We start from the raw sequence: 26,169 nt of genomic DNA, 5'->3' as shown, positions 1-26,169 counted from the left end.
AATTGTGGGGAGGGGGTAAGAAAACATCTAATTTCCAAGTAACTTGAGCCTGGGAAGGCCGTCGCACACTGAAATGGTTTAGTCTGTTCCTCTAGCATTCCTCTCCATGCGTTTCTCCTTCCTTTTCCCACTAACCTTGGTGGTGGGACTACCAAATACCATTGCGAGCCTAAGCCAAGAGCATGATTCATTTTAGCTCAAAATATCTTTCTTATGGTCTGGCTTTACACTTAATTCTTCAGGAGCAAAAAAACATGGACTAGGGAAAATTGGACTTACCGTAACCAGGCAAAATAAAACTGATTCCTATTATGCGATCGAAAGTATAAAACTTCAAACACCACAAGATCAAACTTGTAGGTCAAAGTTTTATAATTTCGAACAAAAAAAAAAAAACCCTCCAAGATTGCACTACAGTGCAGTAAAGGAAACCGCACTGTAGTGCAATCTCGGAGTTGGTATATTTAAAGAATGGGGGGTGTGGGGGTACAGGGGGGCTTGCCCCCCTGCTTACAACAGTTAATGGACTATTTTAGTTTTTTTTTTTTTAATTTGAATTGCTGAAACGTCAAACACTTGTGTTTGATGTTTTCAGGTTCGACGTTTCAGCAATTCAATAACACAATAGGAACCCAAATAAACAGTGTAGAAATCCCAGCGGGGAATTTCTTTTCATACTCTAGACCATCTTTTTTTTTTTTTTAAATCAACAGAAAACCAAGACCAGTTAGCAAAAAGTACAGAAAAGTTCTACAATAATGTACTTATTTGAAATCCTCTGGCTTTACTACTGACTGACATACTGAGAAATCAAGCAGCATCAGACACTGATGGCAAGAAAGAACTAAAGTAGGTGTCAGCTGATGACTTTTATAGTACAAACATCCTGGCATTGCAGGAAAGGGTGTCTGCCAGACTGTGAAGGAAGTTGCAAGTTTTTGGCATTTGAGCCAACCTCAACCTTTGTCAAGCCAGGAATTCCCAGTAGTTATTTACTGCCACAGTGAGCTATGAAATCTTCTACAACACTCTGATGAGCCCAAGTTGGGCCTCTCAAGAGTTTTGTGTATATTGCATAGAATCCTCAAAAGTGGTCATTGCTCACTTCCTCTTCTGGTAATTTCTCTACCTTGGTCACATATGGCCTGCCTAAAGACTACTACTCCCCAATAAAATACAATGCAGATGACCTGCTGAAACTTATTCATAAAGCAGGGAAGCCTAAGCCATGTCACCTTGCATTTGCACGTAACTAAGCCTGCTGCCCTAACCATTTTGCCAAAATTACAGACATCTTGATAAGACTTGCACCACTAAAACTTCGGTAAAAGTGTCAACTGCTAGCTCCACAACCCTAGAACGAGAAGAAACTGACTTTTCTATTGTCTGGTTCACTACGGATGACTGGAAATTCTTGTCCACCCTGTTCAAAGCCTTGGTCTCCATAACAAAAAGTGCAGTCACAGAAACATGGTTCAAGGCCTCAGAGAGGAGTTACCCTGGCCTTGCAAGGCTACAATGCCTTTCACACCTTTAGGCTACAAAATGAATGTGTGAAAAAAAAAAGGAGGTGGTGTTTCTATCTATATTAGACATAAATTCATGTCCTGTCTAGTTAGATTGGAAAACTCCACAGAGTTACTCCAATTCCAAGTTACAGTGGATAAGACCCCCATTCAAGTCACAGACAGTTATAGATCCCCCTCTATGGGTCACAACACACATGAAGCCTACTTGACCAGACTGGAGACAATCCAAATTGTGGGGGGGGGGGGATTTCAATTATCCCACTGTCAACTGGGAAACCTACACTAGTCCCAACTCACTATCGCAGAAGTTCCATGACACTGTTAATTCAAATGCCCAGGAACAAATTGTTCATACCCCGAAAAGAGGAACAAACATTCTAGATCTGGTCCTCACTAACATGTCAAATAGATGCACTGCTGCAACGGTCGGACACTCAGTTAAATCTGACCACAAAACAGTCACTTTTGAGTTGACACTAACACCAAAACTCACAAAGGGTGAAATCAGACTAAAATCTTCACCAAGGCAAACTATGCCCTCCTAGGCGAAGGTATGAGTTCATTCTAAGCCCCACCCCAAGCTGGAAGTAGTAACTACGCCAAAGCTTACACTGAAACCCTGTACAATCACTTGCATAAGTGTATAAACTCGGCTGTATTAGACAGAATCAAAGACAGAGCCCCAAGTAAAATCAAGCAGCCATATTGGGCTTCCAGCATCAACGAACTCTACAGTAAACGCAAAAAGTTGCTATCCAAGAAAACACAGACAAGGACCTAACAGTGGAAAAGCACCCTCCTCAGCCTTAACAGGCAAATAAGACAACTTGTCAAATCTTCCAAGAACTCCTTTGAGAGAAACCTATCAGGTACTGTCAAGAATAACTATAAGGCATTTTACAGCTACATACGTAGGACCCAAGCATGTGCAAAAAGTACAGTTTTGTACCTACCATAAATGTAGATGTTCGAGGATCCACATTGCTTCAGTCATAACCTGTGGGTAGTCCGCTGTCCTCGGTCGGCCCGAATACCAAAGAGTTAGGCTGGCGTCGGTCACGGGCGCCCGGAGCTGACATCAGTACGTAGTAGTACTTAAGCGCATGACCGACGCCATATCCTCAGTCTTTCTTGCCCCAGATGTCAGAAGGCCTTAAAAAGAAAAGGCCAGAGCCACAAAAGGAGAAAAATAACAATTATCCCCCAGGAACAATAACAACAACAACAACACCCCCAAACCAAAGAGGGGAAGGAGGGAGGGAAAATAGGACTGCAGCAATGTGGATCCTCGAACATCTACATTTATGGTAGGTACAAAACTGTACTATGTTCTTCGTCTCACATTGCTGCAGTCATAACCTGTGGGTAGAATCCCAAAGCAAAGGAAAAGGGAGGCTGGCAAACTAAAAAGCATTAGGGGCTGCTAACATGCCCTGTAAGACTGCAGTGGCAAACCCAGCCCTGGACTTGGAGAAAAGAGGGAGATGGTAATGTTTAGTAAAAGTATGAACTGAACTCCAAGTAGCTGCTTCCAAAATATCCTTAGTAGCTACACCCTCAAAAGCAGTAGAAGTGGCAGTAGCCCTAGTGGAATGAGGTCTAATCCCAGCAGGAACATCCTTCCCATGATGAGAATAACAAAAAGCAATACAATTACCAATCTACTTTGAAATAGTCTGCTTAGAAACAGCTTTCCCTTGTGAACCCAAAGCAAAAGAAACAAATAACTGTTGAGTCTGTCTGAACTCCTTAGTTCTGCTCAAATAATAACGTAATTGCCTGTGTATATCCAAAGAATGCAAGATTTTTTCCCCCTTATTTTGGGGATCAGCATAAAAGGTAGGCAAATGGATAGACTGGTTCAGGGCCACATTAGAAATCACTTTTGGCATGAAAGTAGGGTTAGTACACAAAGAAACTCTATCCTTATGGAATATTAGAAAGGGGTCAACTGCCATGAGAGCCTGCAATTCAGATACCCTTCTAGCAGAAGTAATGGCCAACAAAAAGGCAGTCTTCCAAGACAAAAACTTCAATTCGGACGTAGCTGCAGGTTCAAAAGGAGGCAAAGTAAGCTTCTCCAACACAAAATTGAGATCCCAGGAAGGAGTAGGAGCTCTACGTGGGGGTCTTATATTTTTTGCCCCTCTAAGAAATTGCTTAAACAAAGGGTGAGAAAATAAAGGAGGGTCACAATCATAGTGAGCAGAAATAGCTGCAGCATGAACCTTCACAGAGGAAAATGACAAACCCTTGTCTAGTAATTCAGTAAGGTACTGCAGTGTAAAACTCAAATTAGGTACCGAGACATCAAAGTCCTTTGTCGTGCTCCAAAGAAAAAAATCTCTTCCATTTATCAGCATAAACTTTTCTAGTGCTGGGCCGCCTAGCTTCCAAAATGACATCTAAAACTTGTTGAGGAAGCTGAGAACCCACAGGCTCTAAAACAGAATACGCCAGGCCGTTAGATGCAGGGACTGCACCCTGACATTGAGTAAATGACTGCTTGACTAGGACAACAAGTGAGGAAGCTGTGGCAAAGGCCAAGGAGGCTCCTGAATTAAACTCCTCAGCAGAGGATACTAGTGCTGTCGTGGCCAATCTGGTGCTATTAAAATCATGCAAGGCTTGTCCCGCCTGACCTTCAAGAGAACCTTGGTAAGGAGAGGCAGAGGAGGAAAAGCATAGACGTGAAGGTTGTTCCAACTGAAAGATAGAGCATCCACTTTCCAAGCTTTTGGGTGAAACATCTTTGTGCAAAATTTTGGTAGTTGGAAATTTAGAGGAGAAGCGAACAGATCTATGTCTGGAGTTCCCCAAGCCACTGTCAACTGTTGAAATACCTGAGGATCCAATTTCCACTCGTGGGGATCCACAATTTGTCTGCTCAGTACATCTGCTAGGGAGTTCTGTGCTCCTGGCAGAAACCGTGCTTGAAGAGTGATGTGCAAACCCAGAGCAGTCTCCCACAATATCATAGCTTGTCTGCAAAGAGGGTAAGAATGGGTCCCCCCCTGCTTGTTGATGTACCACATGACTGTAGTGTTGTCTGTTTGTATCAACACCTGTCCTGGTTGAAGTAGGCCCTTGAAAGCCATCAGGGCAAACTGGACTGCTAACATCTCCTTCATGTTGATATGCAAATGCTGTAGTTTGGGAGGCCATGTGTCTTGAATCCATTTCCCATTGAAGTGTGCTCCCCAAGCCAGGTCTGAGGCATCCGTCGTTAAGATCTGACTCGCCTCTGGTCGGGTCACAGAGAGTCCCTTGTTTAGGTGACATTCCTGTGCCCACCACAAGAATTCCTTCTGGACGCAAGGTATTATTGGAATGACAGTGTCCAAATCGTGGCAGTGTTGAGTCCATACACTTTTGAGATACCACTGTAGCTTCCACATATGCAGTTTGGCATTGGGAAGTACCAGAATGCAAGATGCCATGAACCCCAAGGCTTGAAGGACTGTCCTTGCAGTCAGCCTGGACAGTACTGATAATTGCTGGAAGTATAGATGAAGAGTTCTTTGTTTGTCCGGGGTCAGAAAAGCCATCTGAGAGGCTGTATTCAGTCTCACACCCAGAAAGCACATGTCCTGAGAGGGTACTAGACTGGACTTTGTTTCGTTCACAGAATACCCTATGCATCTTAAAACTGCCATTACATACTGTAGCTGTTGAAGTAACTTGTCTTTGTCCTGAGCAAGAATCAGGCAATCGTCCAGATAAGGATAAATTTGCATTCCCCTCAGTCTTAAGAAAGCTATTACAGGAGCCAGAACCTTTGTGAACACCCTGGGCGCAGTAGATAAACCAAAGGGCAATGCAGAGAACTGATAATGAGAAGTGCCAGCCAAACGCAGGAATCTCCTGCAGCTGGGCCTGATAGGAATGTGAAGATAGGCCTCTTTGAGATCCAGAGTTACCATCCAGTGATCTTTGCCTAGCAGAGGCAGAAGTTGCTGTAATGTTAACATCTTGAACTTTGGAATGTCTAGGTATGTATTGAGAATGGACAAATCCAGAATTGGCCTCCAAGTGTTTCCTTTCTTTGGCACTAGGAATAGACGAGAATAAAACCCTAGGCCTTCTTCTGACGGAGGTACCACCTGGATTGCCCCCATGTGCAAAAGCAAAGAAATTTGTTCCTGAGCCTCCAGCCTTTGCTGAGGAGGTACATCTGGCATGCCTTTGAAAGGGGGAAAAGTGTGAAAATAAAACTTGTAGCCTTGATTTATTATGTCCAACACCCATTTGTCCTGGGTGACCAAATGCCAATTTTGCTTGAAAAGTGCCAACTTTCCTCCTAGAGGAGCTGCCAGAAAGGAAGGATCTGGCAGCTGGAGATGCACGTCATTGGGTCTGTTTACGAAAAGGCTGACCCCTGCCTTCACCAGAAGATTGTGCAGGAGAACTCCAAGTCCTTGGTCTGAAAGAACCCTGAGCGTGAGCCCTGCCCCTAGACTGAAAATCTGAAGAAGGGTAAGACCATCCTCTTGCAGGCCAATTCCTGCTAAACTTAGGGGGCTGCACTTGCAAAAATTCCTTAACTGTCTGCATAGACTTAGCCTTGTCTTCCATCTTTTTCAAAACTGACTCCACAGGGGAACCAAAAAGAACTTCAGATTGAAGGGGAGCATCCAAAATCCGAGCTTTAACATGCTCTGACAAATTTTGATCTTTAAGCCAGGCATGTCTACGAATAACTGAACCAGTAGCAGCTACCCTGGAAGAAGCCTGAAGGGCATCGAAGCCACACTGCAGGGAATGTTTACCAACTTGATTTGAAGCATGAACTAAGTCCTGCAATTCCTTACACTCTATACCCTCAGATAAAGCATCTACCTTAGATTTCAATTGACCTAACAAAGTTCTGATACTTCAGCATATGGAATTGGCAATTTAAAGCCCTCATAGCTAACGTAGAAGAGGTGTACACCTTTTTACCCCACCTATCCAATGCTCTAGAATCTTTATCCAAAGGAACTGGATTCTTAACCACAGAAGCCCTGACACCCTTAGGCCCTTGGATAATAGTTTCCGGGTCAGCTCTAGGGCTCTTATACAAATATTTATGTGCCTCTGGAACTCTGTAATACCTGTCTGGCTTGACAGGGGCAGGGGGTAAAGAATCAGGATTAAGGGAAACTTCAAAAAAAACATCCTGAACAACATCTAAAACAGGGGGAATTGCCAAAGGTCTATGTTGTGGCAAAAACAAAAATTCCCTAAGCCTCTTACGAGAATCTGAAAAATCCTGACCTTCCCACTTGAAATGCTCCCTCATGGAATGCAAGGTTTCAGAAAAGGAAAAATCCTCTGGAGGTGAAGCAGAAGGACAGGAATCCTCTGCATCCGAATCAGAATAGGGAGGAAAATCCTGAATATCCTCAGCTGAGGACTCAGAGTAATCTGAGGAATGCTCCATTCCCTCTAAATCTGTCTCCACCCTAGGCCTCTTCTCTGGAGGGGGCATAGAACCCCTGATCAAAGTAATCAAATCCTCTGCCATTTTCAACATATGCTTTTTAGGAACAGAGCCCGAAGAACCAGGGCTGTGGCCCGTACCAGAAATACCAGGTCTAGCCTTAGCAGGGCCTTTAGTGACTGAAGTAGAAGGCCTAATAACCTTTTGTAAGGATGGAACCACAGAAACTTGAGAAGCACCCTCGGCCTGACCTAACTCCCGAGAGGCCAACTCCTGCAAAATTAAAGGTTCCCCCTGGGATTCAGCCGAGACCTCGGTTGGATCCACAGATTCAACCGTAGATTCCATAGAACCGGCGTCCGCAACGGACGACTCATCCGGTTTAGACCTTAAGGATTTATCTTTTCGCTTTTTTGCGGTAGCGGGCGTTGGAGGATCCGACGGCATGTTGTAGTTACACCGCTTGCCGAAAACAAGCCTAGCACAGTCTAATCTGCGTTTAATGGTGCGCTTATTAAATCTAGTGCAAAAGCGACACCCGACTACGTCGTGTTCAGGCCCTAAGCAAGGAATACAGAAAGAATGATAGTCCCTATGAGGTATCTGTTTCCCACAAGAAATACAATTATTAACTTTTTCTGACATCCGGATTAACTGAGGCAAGAAAAGACAAAAATTTTCCCCAACAGGGTACTTAGCCCAACTTGGTCTTCGGTCTGAAACTCGAAAACTGAAAATTTCAGAACGCCGAACGGCACTTGCAAACGCTGCTTCTGCTTCGGACCACGCGGCAAGAAAGACTGAGGATATGGCGTCGGTCATGCTCTTAAGTACTACTACGTACTGACGTCAGCTCCGGGCGTCCGTGACAGACGCCAGCCTAACTCTTTGGTATTCGGGCCGACCGAGGACAGCGGACTACCCACAGGTTATGACTGCAGCAATGTGAGACGAAGAACATCTAGTGACCAACGGCATCATACATACTGACCCCACAGAGACAGCAAACTTGCTATCGGATAGGTTTGGCAAAATTTTCACTCCCTTATTCCCTCCTAACTTATCACAAACCTTCCTCCAAACTCCCCCCACCCTACATATCTAAAGAGCCTTGTCCAAGGCAAAACAACACAGCCTCTATGGGATCAGAGAACATCCCAGGCTATCTTCTAAACAGGCTAGAACATGATCTAGCATCACCATTAAGCACCCTTTGCAATCACACACTAACCACAGGCTTTGTTTCTGCGGAATGGAGAACAGCAACAGTTATTCCCCTCCACAAAGGTGGCCTAGAAACAGAAGCGTGGAATTACAGACCCATAAGCCTGACCAGGCTCATCTGTAAGGTCATGGAACATATCATTATGGATATCATAAATAAAGACGTAGGCAACCTCTAAACCCTGGATCCTACTCACTTTAGCTTCAAGGGCAGATCCTGCCTCTTAAATCTGGTGGACTACTTTGAAAACGTGACCAGGGGCATTGACAAGGGCAAATCTGTATACACAGCATACCTTGACTTGGCAAAGGCTTTCGAGACAATCCCACATTCAGACACTACTGATAAACTTAGCAAACTGAATGTAAACCCCTTTGTTGCAAGAAGGGTTGCCACCTGGCTCACAAACCAGACACACACTATAAAAGTGGGCACCTCCACATCAACCAGCAGACCTATTACCAGTGGAGTGCTACAGGGGTCAGTGCAGGGCCCCTTGCTGTTTGGTACATACTTCTCAGAAGTTCAGGTCGAAACTAAGCGGTTGTGACTGACCAAGTTTGCTGACGACTGCAAACTAGATGCAATCACTGAATCCCCAAATTACGTCAGTATACTCCAGGAAGGTCTCACACAGACCGACTGGTGTATTAGTCACGGTCTCAAACTGAATGCAAAGAAATGCATCACCATTCCCTTCAGCACAAACAATGTCCCTTCACACTATTAAATTAAAAACAATACACTAAGTATCCATGAAGTGGTAAGGGACCTGGGATCACAAGTTGACTGCAATCTTAACTTCGACCACCATGTGTCTTCTGTAGTAAGAAAGGCTTTCTATGTAGCACACTTGATTAGTAAAGGCACTGCCTTGAGAGCAAGAGAGGTTATAACCCCTCTATACTCGGCACTAATCTGTCCCATAATGTACAGTACAAAGCACTTGCAGCAACAGGACAGACCTCAAAGGTTTCTAACAAAGAAGACCAAGGGGCTCCAGCATGTGCCTTACACAGACTGACTAAAGTCTCTGTCACTCTACTCCCATCGCATACAGACTTCTTAGAGGAGACTTACACCTGGCCTATAGAGCAATTCAAGACCCAAACCTAATGAACTTGCTGCACATCAGTAAATCAAATAAGACTAGGGTTACCCATTCCAGGGACCTAAATAGGTCTTGCAACTTAAATGTGACAGGCTGAAGGGACAGATTTATCTTTCAGTGCCACGTCTTTGGAACAGGCTACCAATTCATGTGAAACACAGTACCTCTACGACACTGTTCAAGAGGAACCTGGACAAGTGGATGGGGCACCATAAATTCTTACCAGGGATAGCACCCACAACCCTCCTGGACATAAGCAGTCTTCTGAAGTACAGGCTAACACAGAAGGTCTTTTGCTAACGAGGTTCTCAGATAACTGCAAACTACGAGCCATAATCAAAACTCCTAACGATGTGGACATCCTACAAAAAGGCTTCACTGAGACAGATGCCTGGTGTCAAAGCCATGGCCTGAAGCTCAATGCCAAAAAAATGCATTGTCATCCTCTTTGGTAAAAACTCTGGACCTATGAGCTACCACATAGGTGGTAGTCTACTTAACACCGAAGTGTGATAACAGACCTTGGGACACAGGTGGACAGTAGTCTCTCCTTTGATAATCACATCGCCACAGTAGTCAGGAAATCCTTCTATGTGGCACACCATCACAAAAGTTCTCATCCAGGAAAAGAGAGGTCATTCTTCCCCTCTACTCATCACTCATCAGACCCATCCATTATAGAGTACAACACCCCTTTTGGTATGTACCTCACAAAACATCTACAACAACTGGAAAGGCTGCAGAAATACCTCACCAACAGGATTACCGGCCTCAAACAGATGCCCTACGCAGACCATCTCAAAAAACTCCAGCTTTACTCCGTCTCATATCGCCTACTCAGAGGCGCAATCTGCCTAACTTACAAAGCTATGTCAAACCCGGAGCTGTTGGACATGCTACACTTAAAGAAATCCCAGTCCCTCCAAGCTACATGCTCTAGGGACCTAAACCTTGTCACTACAATAAAGAGAACATGCTGGAGGGATAGATTCCTATCCCAGAGACTTCCCATAGTCTGGAACAAACTACCTATCTATATCAAACAAAGCTCCTCATTAGCACTCAAGAACAATCTTTATGACTGGATGGGAAAATAGGAAATTCACCCCGGGGATCACATCTGTGGCTCTGCTCAACAGGGGCATGGGAAAACAATTTTCTTGGGTGGTGAAAGCCAGGGTACCTTTTTGGCTAGGCTTATATAGGCCCTAGGGCCAATAGCCTAGTACCTACTTATAAACCCATGAACCTATCACTATATGCAATCTTGCATACTGACTAGCATTTTCATGGTATTACAAGGGGATGAAACAACTAGTCTTAAAATGACCTCTGGGTTGATAGCATAGTAATCTCCTATGATCTTATGAAGGTGTAAAAGTTGTTTTGGCTTATGCTGACTAGAACAGATCCCATAGGAGTTTGTCTGGGGCAAGGACTGTGATATAAAAACAAAAAAACACTTGAGCAAGAGGAAGTATACAAACATCTGGGAATTGATGAAGGATCAACAATAAAACATGAATGGATGCGAATAAAACTTAGTACGGAATATATCAGAAGATAAAATTAATATTGAAAACAGCTGTGACGTCTAGGGACAAAGTCCAAGCTATAAACCAATTGGTCTTTCTGTTTAACAGACAGTTTTGGGGTTACTGACTGGCCCCAAAAGGCATTGCATCAGCTGGACAGAAAAATGATTCATACTGATCACATGACTTATAAAAATCAGTGCATACCATGACTATATATTCCTCATTCTGAAGGAGGTATGGGCCTCCTTAAAACTGATCAAATGTATGGCTTTGCAATCATAGAAATGCATACATATCTGCTGACCTCACAAGATTCAAACATAGAAAAAGTTTGAAAAAGTTTCAAAACACGAGGAGAGCAAATCAAGATGACTTTGCTGCCTAGTTCAGCAGAAGTACATCACTGTCAAGCAGGAATGGAAATTAAACCAGAAGTAGATAAATATTATGCATCAACTGACTGTGCCAAAAACAAAAACAAAGAATATAAAGTGAAGGACCGGATGAGAAGACAAGAAATGTGGAAAATGCATAAATATAGTTGCAAGTACAGAAAACTCCTGGAACAACCTTCATGCCAATTGGGATCTAACACAGGAGTTAAAGAGAAGTAAATTTAAACCAAAGGATGAAAGGTTAATACTGGTGGCCAAGAAAGTGGACTACGTACATGCTGGTTTACAAAGCCCACTGAACATATCTGAGAAACAGACAAAATGCAAGTTTTGTAAAACAGAACTGGAAACTGTCGCATCTTCTTGCTGGGTGTGATACACTAATGGCAGAAGGCCAGTATACTGATAGGCATAATAATGTGGCACGATTGTTGCATTAGCGATTGTACAAACACAATGCTGAAGTAGATGAGAAGCGCTGGCAACATTACCCACAAAGCATTATAAAAAAATGATGATTATATCGCATGGGATCATCCATTACCAACAGTTCAATAAATAGATGCAAGAAAACCAGATACAGTAGTCCAAGAAAAGACATCAAAAGTAGCACTGATCATTGAAATTGTTACACCTAGTGGTTACAGTGTCTTACATACAGACACACACAGTCATAAAATACCAGGATCTGCACGCAGAAACAACGGCAATGTAAGAAGAGGATACCTAGGCAGTTCCTATAACAGCAGGAGCAATGAGTCTCATAAAAAATTATTTGTAGATGTTACTGATACATGTAACTCTATACGAATTATAGGATGAGTCAATTCTGAGCACATTGTGGGTGCTGTGAAGAGCACTTTTGGCTAATGTCAAAGATTGAAACAATACTAATTTCATGAACGTTAATCCTACTTTAACAAAGGAATGGGTCCATTCCCATCACAGAATTTGAAATCCAAAAGTCTTGGAGAAATTAAAAATAACTTACCCCTAAGATATTGAGGGGGATTTCATGCCGCTTCCCAGAAGGCATGTAGAGAGCATGTGCCTTCTTAGAAAAAGAATGCAGAAATTTCCCGACAGTAGAAATGTGTCCTTTAGTGAACAACTGACACCTGCTTGCCTACCCCTATGGCAAACAGGCTGTGTAACACAGCTGAAATACAGGCACCTACTGGAGATAAAAGTATATAAGCATGCAGCATATGGGGTGGAGATGTGCACTTGGCTCTGCCAAGCTGCATAAGCATGGGAGCTTCAGGAACATGTTTGGGAAAGTGTACAGTCAAAGAAGGCAGAAAAAGCAGGTCCCTGCATTTGTGAGCAATCGAAATCCACTAGAAGAAAAGTTCACGGCTTCCAGATAAAAAATGGCTTACAGAAGCCTGGCTGTGCCACTAATGGTTCTTGCTCTGGTGATGGAGAATGAATGGACACAGTGGCATGAGGTTCTTGACAGCTGCAGGCACAAGGCAAAAAATGAATTAGATGAACAAGCCTATCCTTAAGGATATATTCCAGTGTTGTAAGATACTCCATGTTCTCCCTTCCACAGTTAGTCAATTCAGAATTTTCTGAGAAAATGATAAGAGGAACATCAATGGCCTGTCTACAAAGGACTTCTTAACAGTGAGCACCTGTCTAATGAAAGGATTATCCACAGCATGGGGATGGAGAGTTGGAAGGACAGGAGGTCTCACTGCTCTCATCATCCCCAGATACAAGGATCTCTGATGCTCCTAAGTCTCCTACCCAAGATGCAAGAGGAAAAACTTCTACAAAGCCTAGCTTTAAGATATCTAGGCCTAAGCTCAGATTTTAACATGTGGCATGTGGATCCCAGATGTAGGGTGATGGAATTCTGTCACCAAGGACTGACTTCCCTCTTGTGAGAGAGAGATCTGTGCAGTGTCATGAACCAGCACAAAGGCAATGTCATGCTAAGGGTGAGGACTGCCATCTTTAAGGACAGGTCCCACAAATCAAACAATTACTGCACACCTAATGCCTAGGCCCGTCTTCCACAACCTGAGTGGTACAGGAGAACCAACCAGATTCCTCTTCAGTCTGTTGCATCAGGCATGGCTGGACTCACAAAGAGGACTGGAGAAAATTATTTGTCCCCACTGCAATCATGTAGCCTGCAATGGGGACAAGAACATTCCTACACAGGCCAACAGATGGTAAGCTCCAGTTGTTCAATGAAGGGAAAGGTTATGTAGGCATAACAGAAACTGGCTGACAAGCATGCACATCTCTCTGCTGGATGATGATGGGTGCACGCTTAATCCTTCAACAGTTATGAAGCTGACAGTAAATGGAGCTGCTACATTAGGGGTGGTCACACCTTGAAGAAGGTGCGACTGATTTTTTACCTATTCCTTCACCCCATCTCCTGATGCTCTGCTACTAGCTTGGGATGAAGACAGGAATTCTCTTGTTGACCCCTATTCAACTCCACCATCTTAAATCAAGTAGGCCTCTAACTTAACTGTGCTCTCTCTATGGGTGGCTCAGCTGAGATGGTGACACTTTTGGTAGTGCTTATTACCATAAGCCTCTCCTAAGTACTAGTGTATGTTTATCAGTAGGGACATATCTGTTTATCTCCTGGTGGGAGAAACACCTGAAATTTTAAGTTTTATGTCTTAGAATACAGGAATTTTTCCATGGTAGATGCAGGGATCAAGACCTGAAACTGAAAAACAGAAAGAATTGAGTAGGACAAAAGGCAACCCATGCTTACTAGCCCAGCATGTGTTTCCATGTTATGAACTGACAGGAGGAAAAAACACACCAAGAAACAAAATGTAGTCATGTTGATGAAAACAAAAGATGAAGCCCAGTTACTTACTAACGAGGTCTCCCAATGCTGCATCACAGATAATGATAAAGATAAATAATATTTTTAACGGAAAGGCAGAGGAAGTGGAAATCAATTGAAAAGGGGGATCAACAATGGCAAACACGTTTTTAGTTTTAAGTTTGACATAAGAAAGATCCACCTGACAAGACACGGCAGTAGAACGGCTGCAGCCAGCAGTAATTCTGCACCAAAAGCTTGCCTGGTTTAGGTGGAAAAAGGTAGGGAGGGCAGCTGCTAGTGAATCCAACCTACAATACATAGATTGACTTAACAGTGTGTTTTATGTATTTGTATCACAACAACTTGACAATAAAATGGCACTGCATTTACCTGAAAAAGATGTCTGCTGTATTCTAATGGGCATGTATGTGGAATGCCATGGTCAGGCAATTATGATCCAGGTCACATGAACTTTTCATCTTACCACTTGCTGTACTGGCTTTACATTTTTGTTGTGGCATCTCAGAATGATGAAAATGTTACACAATTGTTATGCATTATTCATGCACCTACAGGCAGCATCTCCACTGTATCCAATTACCCACTTTTAACAAAGAAAACATTCCTACACGTGTCAATATGTATAGGATACTGTGATACATAATTCTTGATTCAGACCTATGTGGGCTTAAGAATAATTTAACTGCTCTAGATGCAATATAAACAGACAAAGTTTTAGCACTCTAATATTGTCATAAGCAGTTGACCTACTGCACAACACTGAAACCATTATTTTCCTACACATTTCATATAAACTACTGCATATACAAACTGGTATAAGCCATGCTTTTTTGCTAAAACTTTTGTTGACTATGCATCTCTATCGAACTCCACACCAGATCAACAAAATGAAAATATCGCCACAATTTGGTATTTCCACATTTCCATATATCATGCTAGAGAGATGGTGGCTGATTACTGGAGGTGGAAGGACGGAAAGAGTTCTTTTTTTTTTTTTAACATTATGCACACACCACCTTTACAGTCTCATGCATACAAATTATCAAAATTTAACAACAAGCGGATCAGTGCAATCAAATCACCTTACCTTGCATGCTACCTTAAAGGTAAGTGTGTGTGAATCTCTATCTAAAACTATTCCATATTAGGGCTTAGAAATTTAAGGCTATTGTTCAAGCAGCTGCAGATACATACGCTAACACACAAACTGCATGCCCTCTCCAAACAAACTCTGCACCTCAGATTAAAAACACACTGAATGCAACTTAAATGAAAATGTACAGTGCACACTAGATGTTAAGGGAAAATGTTTGCCTTACCGTAACTTAACCCAGTTTACACATCTACTGCACTGTTTGCAATAATTTTATACAACAGAAATCAATTTACAAATATGTTCTAAAATAATGTTAAGGTGGTATTGTAATTTTATCAGTAAATAATATTTTCAAAACAAATCTTGAAGCATGTACTTGTGACATACAGGCTTAACTGCTTCCAGCGCTGGAAAAAATCCTGTGAAGACATCTCTGTTGGCTGGAAGAATTTGTTGATTGTGATGGGCAACTTTAAGGTCATGTTCTGTAATGTTCCACCATATCTGAGAAAAGAGAAAAACAACCAGCAGGGAAGTTAAACACGGTAAGAAAGAAAGAAAGCATTAGTGAGTATGATTAATCAGGTTGTGGTCCTTCATTTTAGTGAGTGCCGGTAAATACAGAAAAGTTGTAAAAAATAACAGAACAGCTTATAGTAACTCAATCTACACATTTATTTTTCTCCCTAGTTATATATAAAAAACAGAACCGCCACTTTCAGCAGCTCATACTACATACATTTTTGTCCCTAAGGCCTGCTGATCAACCTTCCTCATGATCTACTGGCATATTCATTCAAAGGGCAGGAGACGTTACCTATGAGGAGAGGGACTATCACAACAGCAGTCAAGAGGGCAATTCTGTTTGTGACCTTAGCTCTGTCCCCCAGTGGCTGACCTGTGCACCCACACCACTGTACGAGTCTATTTCCTCTCCCAATGTCAGGAAGCTCCCAAAAACATGCCTTTTGGAGCAACCACTGGTTTGGGAGAGGCAAGTCCACTTCACCCAGTACACAACCCTTATAATATGCAAATTGGCAAACTGGGAAACCACCACTCCCTCATCCCAGGATGTGACAGCCAGCGCAAGCTACTCATTCTTACCTTCCCCTCAACCGGCACTTCTACTGCCAAAGCTGTTATTAAAACTCAGGTGTCTGGGTCACAAATCAGAGCCTCACCCCTCTCTGCTACAGAGTCATGCTGCTACTATTAACAAACACACTACAGTGGTATAACAAAATATTCAAAACAGAAAAGAACTGTTGTCACATTTACAATGACAGCAAAATTCTAAGACACTCTCTCAGAGTCCAAAATCATCATTATTATTGGGTAGCTTTTCCTGGTGCTGCCAAATACCCATCACAGCCTTTGGCTTAAATGTTCTCAGAAACTGAGTGAGCCCTAGGGCCACTCTGACAGCAAAGCAACATGGTATAATGGTCTTCCAACTGATCATTCACTTGGGGAGGAATGAAAATACAACACAAATGCATTGTTATGGTGAGTACATAACCTTTGTATCTGATGTTGTCAACTGAAAGGACAGAGTCCCCAGCTACATGAACCTTGGGCAGTCCTCATGGAAGGACATTTCGGAGTACTGCAGAGCCCAAAAACAGCTCTGTTTGTAGAAATCAAATCTGATTTGTAATAAGCAAAAAAGGAATGAGCACTGGACCAAACGGCAGCCAGAAAAATGTCATGCATTGAAGCTCTTGAGCAAAAAGCTAAAAAGGTTGCCATAGACCTCACTGAATGTGCTCTTGGTGGCTTTGACAATTTGACAAAGACAAACCTCCACAGGATATGCAATCAGTCAACCATTTGGCTAAAGTTACTTTGGAAACTGCCATGCCCAATCTATTATGAGAAAAAGATACAAACAATTAGTCAGATTTTCTGAAATCTTTGGTTTGATGACGATAAAAACAAAGTTGCCTGTGTACATCCATAGCTGCAGTACTTATTCACTTTTACTGGAAAATTTTGGAAAGAAAACTGGGAGGGTAATGACTTGATTAATGCTAGACTCAAAAGCAACCTTAGGTAAAAAAAGATGGGTTAGTGTGTAAAGATATCCTACCCTTATGAAAGATCAAGTATGGAGTCTTGGAAGAAAGGGCCTGGAGTTCAGATACTCATCTAGTTGACTTAATGGCAACTAGGAAAAAGGTCTTCCAAGACAAAAATTTTAGGTCTGATTTGGTGAAAGTTTCAAATGCACTCTGAGTCAGACTTTGAAGTAGGCTAATTAAGTCCTATGAAGGAGTAAGGTCCTTGACGGGGGGGGGGCTTAACTAAAAAGATGCCTTTCAGAAAAGGTTTAAACAACTTAGAAGAATCCAAAGAAGTGTGACCTTTGCAAGAATAAAAACTGGAAATGGTGGCCAGCTGCACTTTGACAGTAGAGAAACTAGACCTCTCTTTGAAGAGAGATGCTAAGAAATCTAGGACTGTGGAGAATGGGGAAGATAAAAGGGTTCAAATCTCTCTGGAGTGCCCAAATAGAAAATCTCTTCCATTTACTCCTGTAAACCTTCCTAGCAGAAGCTTTTTAAGAGGGCAACAGAATATGCCGAACCAGAGAGGAAAGCCTTGGCTGTTTAGCAATCACTGGAACTAGATAAACCATGCAGCTAACTTGGGGCCTGTTATGTCAAGATGAGCTATCCCCATTAGATGAGACAGTAGGGTCTGGACTGGGGTCCACCATCCAGGGTAGATACAAATGATGAGGCTACAGGAACGGAAGCCAGACTTGATGAGGCCAAAAAGGTGCAATGAAGATAACTGTGCTCTTCAACCAGTAAAGCATTCTGTAGAAACTTGGAGAGTAGAGGTAATGGGGGATAAGCCTAGATGAGACCGGATGGCCAACTGTGACTAAGCATCTTTCAATGACTCCCTCCTAGAGGGTGGATCACAGCGAAGAAAGTACAGTTTTGTACCTACCATAAATGTAGATGTCCAATAGATATGCAACTGCAGTTATAACATATGGGTTGTCCTGCCTCAGGCAGCCCTTGGTCGGCCGAATTCCAAAGTCTGGGTCCGGCATCGGCTGGTGTCGCCTCCTCTCCGACGTCACCACGGCTGGAGTATAAAGGCATCGGCCGACGCCATCTTCTTCAGTGTTTCTTGCCCCAGATGCCAGGTGCCCTCCTAGGAAGGCTAAATTTGGTAAATGGATAAAAATAATCCCAAACATGCACAACAGTAATAAACAGATATACCATAGGAATACCCCCAGCTAATGGGAAAAGGGGTAGGGACCCAAAGAGAAGGATACAGAGGGGTAGGTGGGAGGGAAAATCCGACTGCAGTTGCATATCTATCGGACATCTACATTTATGGTAGGTACAAAACTGTACTATGTCCTTCAAGAATGCCACTGCAGTCATAACATATGGGTTGAATACCATAGCCAAGCTGGGGGTGGATGGAACTAAGATAAGGATGGTGTAGCTAAGATCCCCTGCAGGACTGCTGAAGCAAAGCCTGCTCGGGATCTGGAATATAAGGGCAGGTTGTAGTGCTTGGTAAATGTATGCACGGAGCTCCATGTAGCATCCTCTAAAATGTCCATTGTTGCCACTCCTCTTAGGAAAGCAGTGGAAGTGGCCATAGCTCTGGTGGAATGTGGCCTAATATTGGCTGGCACACCTTTTCCATGGAAAGAATAGCAGAATCTGATGCAATGTCCAATCCATTTTGAAATTGTTTGTTTGGAGATGGCTTTTCCTTGCATTCCAGCAGCATAGGCTACAAACAGTTGGTCAGACTTTCTGGTGGCCTTAGTTCTGTCAAAGTAGTAACGTAGTTGTCTGTGTATGTCCAAAGTATGCAGTAGCTTTTCCCCCCTATTTTGAGGATTGGGGAAGAATGCAGGCAGGTGAATAGCTTGATTTAGAGACACCCTGGAAATAACTTTGGGCATGAATGTAGGATTGGTTCTTAGAGAAACTCTGTCTTGATGGAAAATGAGGAAGGGAGGCACTGCCATGAGTGCCTGTATCTCCGAAACTCTTCTTGCCGATGTGACTGCCAATAAGAAGGCCGTCTTCCATGAAAGAAATTGCATTTCTGAACTTGCTGCTGGCTCAAATGGAGGAAGAGTTAATTTTTCCAACACATAATTGAGGTCCCATGCAGGTACTGGCTGTTTTCTGGGAGGTTTGATATTCTTGATTCCCCTTAGAAACTGTCTTAGCAAGGGATGAGAAAACACTGGAGGGTCACAGTTGTATTTTGCTGAGATTGCTGAGGCATGAATCTTTATTGAAGAGTATAAAAGTCCAGTATGAAGTAGCTCTGCCAAGTATTCTAAAATCTGAGGTATACTCGGTAATGCTGTGTCCTGACCCCTGTTGGCATCCCAGATGCTGAATCTCTTCCATTTGGCTGAATATGCTTTTCTTGTGGAAGGTCTGCGCGCTTCCAGCAAGATCTCTTGAACCGATTTTGATAGAGAGGTAGGTGGAGAAGTCATGTTAGCCTCCAGGCTGTCAGGTGTAATGATTTCAGGTCTTGATGTACAGTCCTGTAATTGTGTTGTGTTAGGAGCGGGGGCCATAGGGTCAGAAGCCATGGTTTGGTCCGAGTTATGGTCAATAGCAATGGGTACCAGTGTTGCCTTGGCCAGTCTGGAGCTATCAAAATACCTGTTGGTTGTTCTGCTTTGATCTTCAGTATCACCTTGGTCAGCAGAGGCAGAGGAGGGAATGCATAAATTTTTAGAGAATTCCAGCTGAAGGAGAGAGCATCCGTCTTCCAGGCTAGAGGATGGCGAGTCCTTGTGCAGAACTTTTTCAGGTGATGATTTAAGTGGGATGCGAAAAGATCTACATCCGGTCTCCCCCATGTCTTCGTCAGTTGAGAGAAAATGTGAGGATGCAACATCCATTCGTGTGGATCCATGAAATTTCTGCTCAGGTTGTCCGCCAGTACATTGTCCTTGCCTGGTACAAACTGGGATTGTAAATGTATCTTCAGGCTCAGGGATTTTTCCCAGAGAAGCATTGTTAGTCTGCAGAGGGGATAAGAATGAGTGCCTCCTGCTTGTTTATGTACCACATGACAGTGGTGTTGTCTGTCCTTATCAGTAAATGTCCTTGTTGTAGTGATTTTTCGAAAGTCTCGATTGCATGCATCACTGCCAACATTTCCTTTTGGTTTATGTGCAGATGTCTTTCCTATGGGGTCCATTGCCCCTGAATGCATCTGTCCTCCATGTGCGCCCCCCATCCATGGTCTGAGGCGTCTGTTGTAATCATTTGGCCTGCTTGAGGTCTGTTGAAAGGCATACCTTTGTTTTGCTGACTGGCTTGAGCCCACCATAAAAATTCTTTTTGCAGACATGGAATAAGTGGGATTATGTCCTCTAGGCTTTGGCTGTGTTGAGACCATAAGTTTTTTAAATACCATTGCAGCTTTCTCATATGAAGTCTTGCCAAAGGTACCAGAAGGATGCAAGATGCCATGAACCCCAGGGCCTGCAGGATTTTCCTTGCAGTCAGCTGGGAGAGTTTTGCTAGGCCTTGAAGTACTCTGGTAAATGTTGATGTTTTTCCTCTGTGAGGTAGGCCATTTGGTTTTCTGTGTCCAGTTTGGCTCCTAAGAAAATAATCTGTTGGGATGGCAGTAGTTTTGACTTTTGAATGTTGACTGTGTATCCCAAGGCCTGCAGTAGATGCATGACATAGTCCAAATTTTCTTTTAAGGTTTGTTTGTTGTCTGCTTGTACGAGGCAGTCGTCCAAGTAGGGGTATATTTGAATCCCCTGCAGTCTGCACTGTGCCACTACTGATGCCAGGCATTTCGTGAACACTCTGCGCGCAGTAGATAAGCCAAACGGCAATGCTGAGAATTGATAATGCTCTGTTCCTGCAAGAAATCTGAGGTATCTTCTGCAACTTTGTCTGACTGGGACATGCAGGTATGCCTCCTTGAGGTCCAGAGTAACCAGCCAAGACCCCTTGCCCAGCATGGGAAGGAGTTGCTGCAACGTCAGCATTTTGAACTTTGGCACTATGAGAAAAGTGTTTAGAGATGACAAGTCCAGTATGGGTCTCCATTTGTTTTCTTTTCTTGGAACAAGGAACAGTCTTGAATAAAATCCCTGGCCTTGTTCCTGAGGAGGAACCCTTTCTATTGCTTTTATGCTTAACAGCTCGGATACTTGAGAGAATGCCTCTGCCCTTTGATGATGTGGCAGGTTTGGCATGCCTTGTCTTATTGGCAATGTGTGGAAGTGGAATCTGTAGCCTTTGTCTATCAAATCCAGAATCCAGTTGTCCTTGGTTAAGATATGCCAGTTTTGTGAGGATAAGGATAATTTTCCACCCAAGGGTGCTTCTCTTTGAACCTTTGTAGGCGGAATGAAAATCAAGTCATTGCGATTGTCCTTGGGGTGCAGCTGAACTGTCTGCACCACTTCTTTGATTTGGAGGTTGCCATTGGCGTCCCCTGTAAGAGCCTCGGTATTGCCCTCTACCTCGGGCACGTCTGCTTTTTCCCCTTTGAAACTTGTCTGAGCTGGGGAAGGACCAATTCTTTGAGGGCCAGTTTCTGCTGAATCTGGGTGGCTGAACCTGAAGAAAATCCTTGACTTTCTGTACTGACTTTGCTTTTTCCTCTATGGATTTCAATACATCTTGTGCATTAGCACCAAAAAGCTTCTATTTTTCCAAAGGTGCATCAAGTAACTTTACTTTAACATGGTCAGGCAAAGACTGATCTTTTAACCAAGCATGTCTACGTATCACAGCCCCAGTCATAGCTGCCCTACATGAAGCTTCCAGTGCATCATAACCACACTGTAGAAAATGGTTATTAACCTGCTGAGTGCTATGTATATGATCCTGCAATGCCTTTTTATCAATAGGCTCAGGAGAAGCTAACTTTTTCTGTAAATCATCCAGGAGAAAATCCTGGTACTGAAACATGTGAAAAAGGCAATTTAGGGACCTCATGGCCAGGGTAGTAGAAGTATATACTTTTTTACCCCATCTCTCCAGGGACCTTGCTTCCCTGTCTGCTGGCAGTGGGTTTTTGGCCGAGGAGGTAGCCACTCCCTTGGGGCCCTGTGAAATAGTTTCTAGATCCACAGATTGGGCCTTAAAAAGGTGCTTGTGAGTGTCAGGGACCCTATTATCTGTCCGGCTTGACAGGAGCCGGAGGAAGAGAATCAGGGTTAGCACTGGAGTCCGAGAAAACATCATCCAAAACATCCATAACAGGTGGAATAGCTAAAGGCCTGTGCTGGGAAAGCTTGAGGAAGGTACGAAGCCTTTTCCTGGAGTCAGAGAATTCCTGACCCTGCCATTGAAAATGTTCCCTCATGGAATGCAGGACTTCACCAAATGAAAAATCCTCAGGAGGGGAGGCAGAAGGAATTGATTCCTCAGCATCAGAGTCCTCGTAGGCCTGGAAGGATTCTTCTTGGGTATCAGAATGTTCAGAATCCCCAGAGGCTTCATCCGAGGAGAGGTCGTCCGCCTGCTCAGTCCTGGGCCTTTTCTCTGCAGGTGGCTGGGAACCCCTTTCCGGATGAGGCTGAGACCCCCTGATGAGGGAAATAAGATCAGCAGCCAGAGACATGATCTGCTTATCAGAAGAAGGGGCCTGAGCAGTAGGTCTAGGATGGGCCTTGGCCTGGCTGGCGGCCTTAGCACGTGCAAAGGCCTTGATGGACATGGATACAGGAGGCCTAGCAGCCCCACATGCAGTGTAACCTTGTCCACAGAAATGGTGTCGGGTAGATTCAGAACTTCGGTTTCCGGAGGAAAATCAACAACCGGCACCGGAGAGATCTCTGAGACCGAAGGTCGTGTTAACGCTGTGTCGTCGGCCTGGAGCGATAGATTTACCACGTCCGAAGGGACCGGAGCACTAACAGAGGGTTTGGTAGGAGCATCGGTAGTGGACGCGGGCCGAGGATGTCGGTCCCGGTCCTTGCGTTTTTTAGCAGATTGGGTAGTCGGTTGATCCGACGGCATGATATACGCAAAAGATTCACCGAAAAAGTCCTCGGCGAATTCTGCCCGGCGCATGAGAGTGCGCTTATTAAAGCAAGCACAGGCAGCATAGGCCGAGACGTCGTGGTCTGGGCCCAGGCAAGGAAGAATGAAAGTCCTTATGAGGTATTTGTTTACCACAAGACAAACAATTATTAACTTTCTCAATTTGTTCTGACATCGGCTGAGGCAAGAATAAATGTTCCCCAACGGGGTACTTAGCTTTTAGATGACTTCGGTACTGAAAACACAGGAGCTGGCCGACCGGCACTTGTGAACTGCTTCTGCTTTTGGCACCGCGTGGCAAGAAAGACTGAAGATGGCGTCGGCCGATGCCTTTATACTCCAGCCGTGGTGACGGAGAGGCGGCGACACCAGCCGACGCCGGACCCAGACTTTGGAATTCGGCTGACCGAGGGCTCCCTGAGGCAGGACAACCCATATGTTATGACTGCAGTTGCATTCTTGAAGGACATCCTGCTACACTTGTTGAGGGTGGAAACTGTGAGACCGGTACATGGCTAGCCTCATTGACAGAAAATTCTCTCAAACAGTATAAGGCATCAGAATGGACCTGCTCAGTTTGTCTGCAAGCACACTGGTTTTCCCCAGTATATACATTGCAATGATAAAATGACTGGAAGAGAGCACTCACTGCCATACTCCCATTGCCTCTCGACAAAGATGATAAGACCTGGCTCCCCCATTTGTTGGTGCATCAGATGACAGACATATTGCCTGATTGGACTGCAGTCATCCTGGATGGGAGAGCATCTTGAAAGGCCTGCAACACTAGAAGGTCGGCCCTCATCTCCAGGATATTAATATGCAAATTGGGCTCTTGAGGAGACTATGAACCTTTGACTGTCCTTCCCAATAAATGTCCCCTTCCCATTCTGGATGGGAAGCATCTGTGGTTACTGTGGCTACCAGCACAGGTAAAACAAATGGACAACTTTGAGGAACTTCACTTGAGCAGATCCACCAAAGTGATCCTTGCAAATTTGAGTACTCCTGACTGGAGTGTACAATGGCTGCTGAAGAACAGACCACTGAAAGGAGAGAAACCACTGTAGAGTATGCATATAAAATCTGGCCAATGGAAAGTACAATTGTGTACACTTACCATAAATGTAGATGTTACGAGTGTACTCATTGTTGCAGTCTTTACTTGTGGGATTTCCCGCTGTGAAGCCCTTGGCTGGCCCGACTACTACAGTAAATTTCTTCCCTCCTCCTATAACTGTCAGACACCCTTGACTGACATCAGTGCATCAGGGTATAAGTGGAGTCCGCAGACATTATGACCTCTGTTTTCTTGCCCCTTGGAGATCGGAGCCCCCTAACAGAAGCAGTAGGTCAAGACCAGATGGTTAGAGCAGGGATCCGTAGGCAGGCAGGCGTGAAGAGTATGGGGTCCCAGGTCGATGAAAATTAGTTGTAGCCACTCTGTAGGCTATAGGGGGAAGGAGGAAGGGAAAGAGGACAGCAGTGATTACACTCAAACATCTACATTTATGATAAGTGTACACAACTGTACTATGTTCTTTGTGTTTCACTGCTGCAGTCCTTACTTATGGGAAGAATCCCAAAGCGGAAGAAAAGGGAAGTATTCCCAAAGCTGAAGAAAAGGGAGGTGGTGAAGTAAGATGAGACAAAGAAGTCTATAGGGTAATAGAGGCAAAGCCTGAATCAGAATGTATGAGGAGGCTGACTGAGGTAGAGCCTGGCAAAGGTGTGTACTGAAGGTCAGGTGGTAACCTCTCTCCACCCTCAGTAGGTATGCCCTTCAGGGTGAATGAAGATGATTACCCAGCTGCCCTAGAGGAATGGGGCCTTACTATTAGAGAAGTGATCCATCCCTGATGATTGCAGAAGGGTGGCATGGAGAGAGAGATCCCTTTGGAAACTGTCTAAAAGATGCAGGATCTCCTTCAGTGGTGAAAGCAATGGTGACATTCCCTTGGTCAAAAATTATGATGGATTTTACTATGGCAATTTCGCAGCTTGGGGATGTTAATACATGTAGGATATCCTTCCCCAGTGCTGTGTGTTTGGAGAGAAGAAAGGTATATGCCTGGCTAGAAATAAGAAGCCATCAGTCATCAGATTGGGCTTGAAGGAAGGATTAGGCCTGAGAGAGGGGTTCTGTCAGGATGAAAGATGAGAGTCTCAGAATCTCCCTGGCTGGAGAAATAGGTAATAAGCAGGTTGAGATCCATGCCAGGAATATTAAATTTGCAAGAGAACCAAGTCTTTTGTAGAACAAGGGTAAGGTAAGTAAGATGAAATATGAGGTGCCTTGGGAGGCCAGAAGGGGAAGGCCCTAAAAGGAAACTGTTTGGCCCATGGGTGGGAGAATTCAGGGGTGTGGGAGGGGAAGTAAACTGAAAAGGCAGAAACCTAAACCCTGCACAAAAAATAAGACAGGCCTAGTCAAACGGGATTTAAGAGCAGGACCCGTAAGCAGGGATTTTGGCCCTGATGGCACCTGTACACCTCCAGTTTGAGAACCTTCCTATTATGTTGCCTAGATTTTTCTGGAGCTGGGCAGTGGTGGTTAAGTGTTAACAGGATCAGAACTCTGGATCACCTGTGCTCTGTCCCCAAAGTCAGTGCACTAGCACCTAGTGTGACAGACAGCAGGCCACTCCCCCTCCCGATAGAGAAACCTTGTGGCTAATGGACAGACAGAGGAAGTAAGCGTCAAAGTTTATAGGGAGATAATTTGCAGGTAGATTAAGGAGAAGGAAATATCAGGATAGAGTTGGCAAAACCATTGCTAAAAGGAAGGTCCTGGGCACTCTTCTGTGATTTCTAGAGAATTTTGGGAAGCAGGGCATGAATAGTTCTACCCATGAGAATAATTAGGTGTTTGCAGCCCGGGCTGAAAGGGGGTTGGTGTTGCAGCCAACCTTTTCAACGGTGCATTTTCCTGGTGGGAAAGAGTACCATTTATGAGGCTCCCCCAATCCTCAGCTATACTGACAGGAATCTCC

General features: G+C 44.0%; 1 protein-coding gene across 5 annotated transcripts in view; it reads right to left on the bottom strand.

Annotated features, from left to right (window-relative positions):
* The window catches only part of LOC122811506 (AP-2 complex subunit alpha-2), a 2,640,839-nt gene that overhangs the window by 386,816 nt on the left and 2,227,854 nt on the right, over positions 1–26,169 (bottom strand). For all 5 annotated transcript variants that reach the window (XM_044083382.1, XM_044083385.1, XM_044083386.1 and 2 more), the window contains one exon: positions 15,534–15,650. In XM_044083382.1, coding sequence (XP_043939317.1) covers positions 15,534–15,650 — 117 coding nt within the window. The remainder of the gene's footprint in view (positions 1–15,533; positions 15,651–26,169) is intronic.

The sequence above is a fragment of the Protopterus annectens genome, chromosome 9.part0, assembly GCF_019279795.1.
Source record: "Protopterus annectens isolate FY-2018-M chromosome 9.part0, PAN1.0, whole genome shotgun sequence".
Classification (NCBI taxonomy): Eukaryota; Metazoa; Chordata; order Ceratodontiformes; family Protopteridae; genus Protopterus; species Protopterus annectens.
The sequence above is the reverse complement of the archived record's forward strand: the minus strand, read 5'-3'. Positions and strand labels throughout refer to the sequence as shown.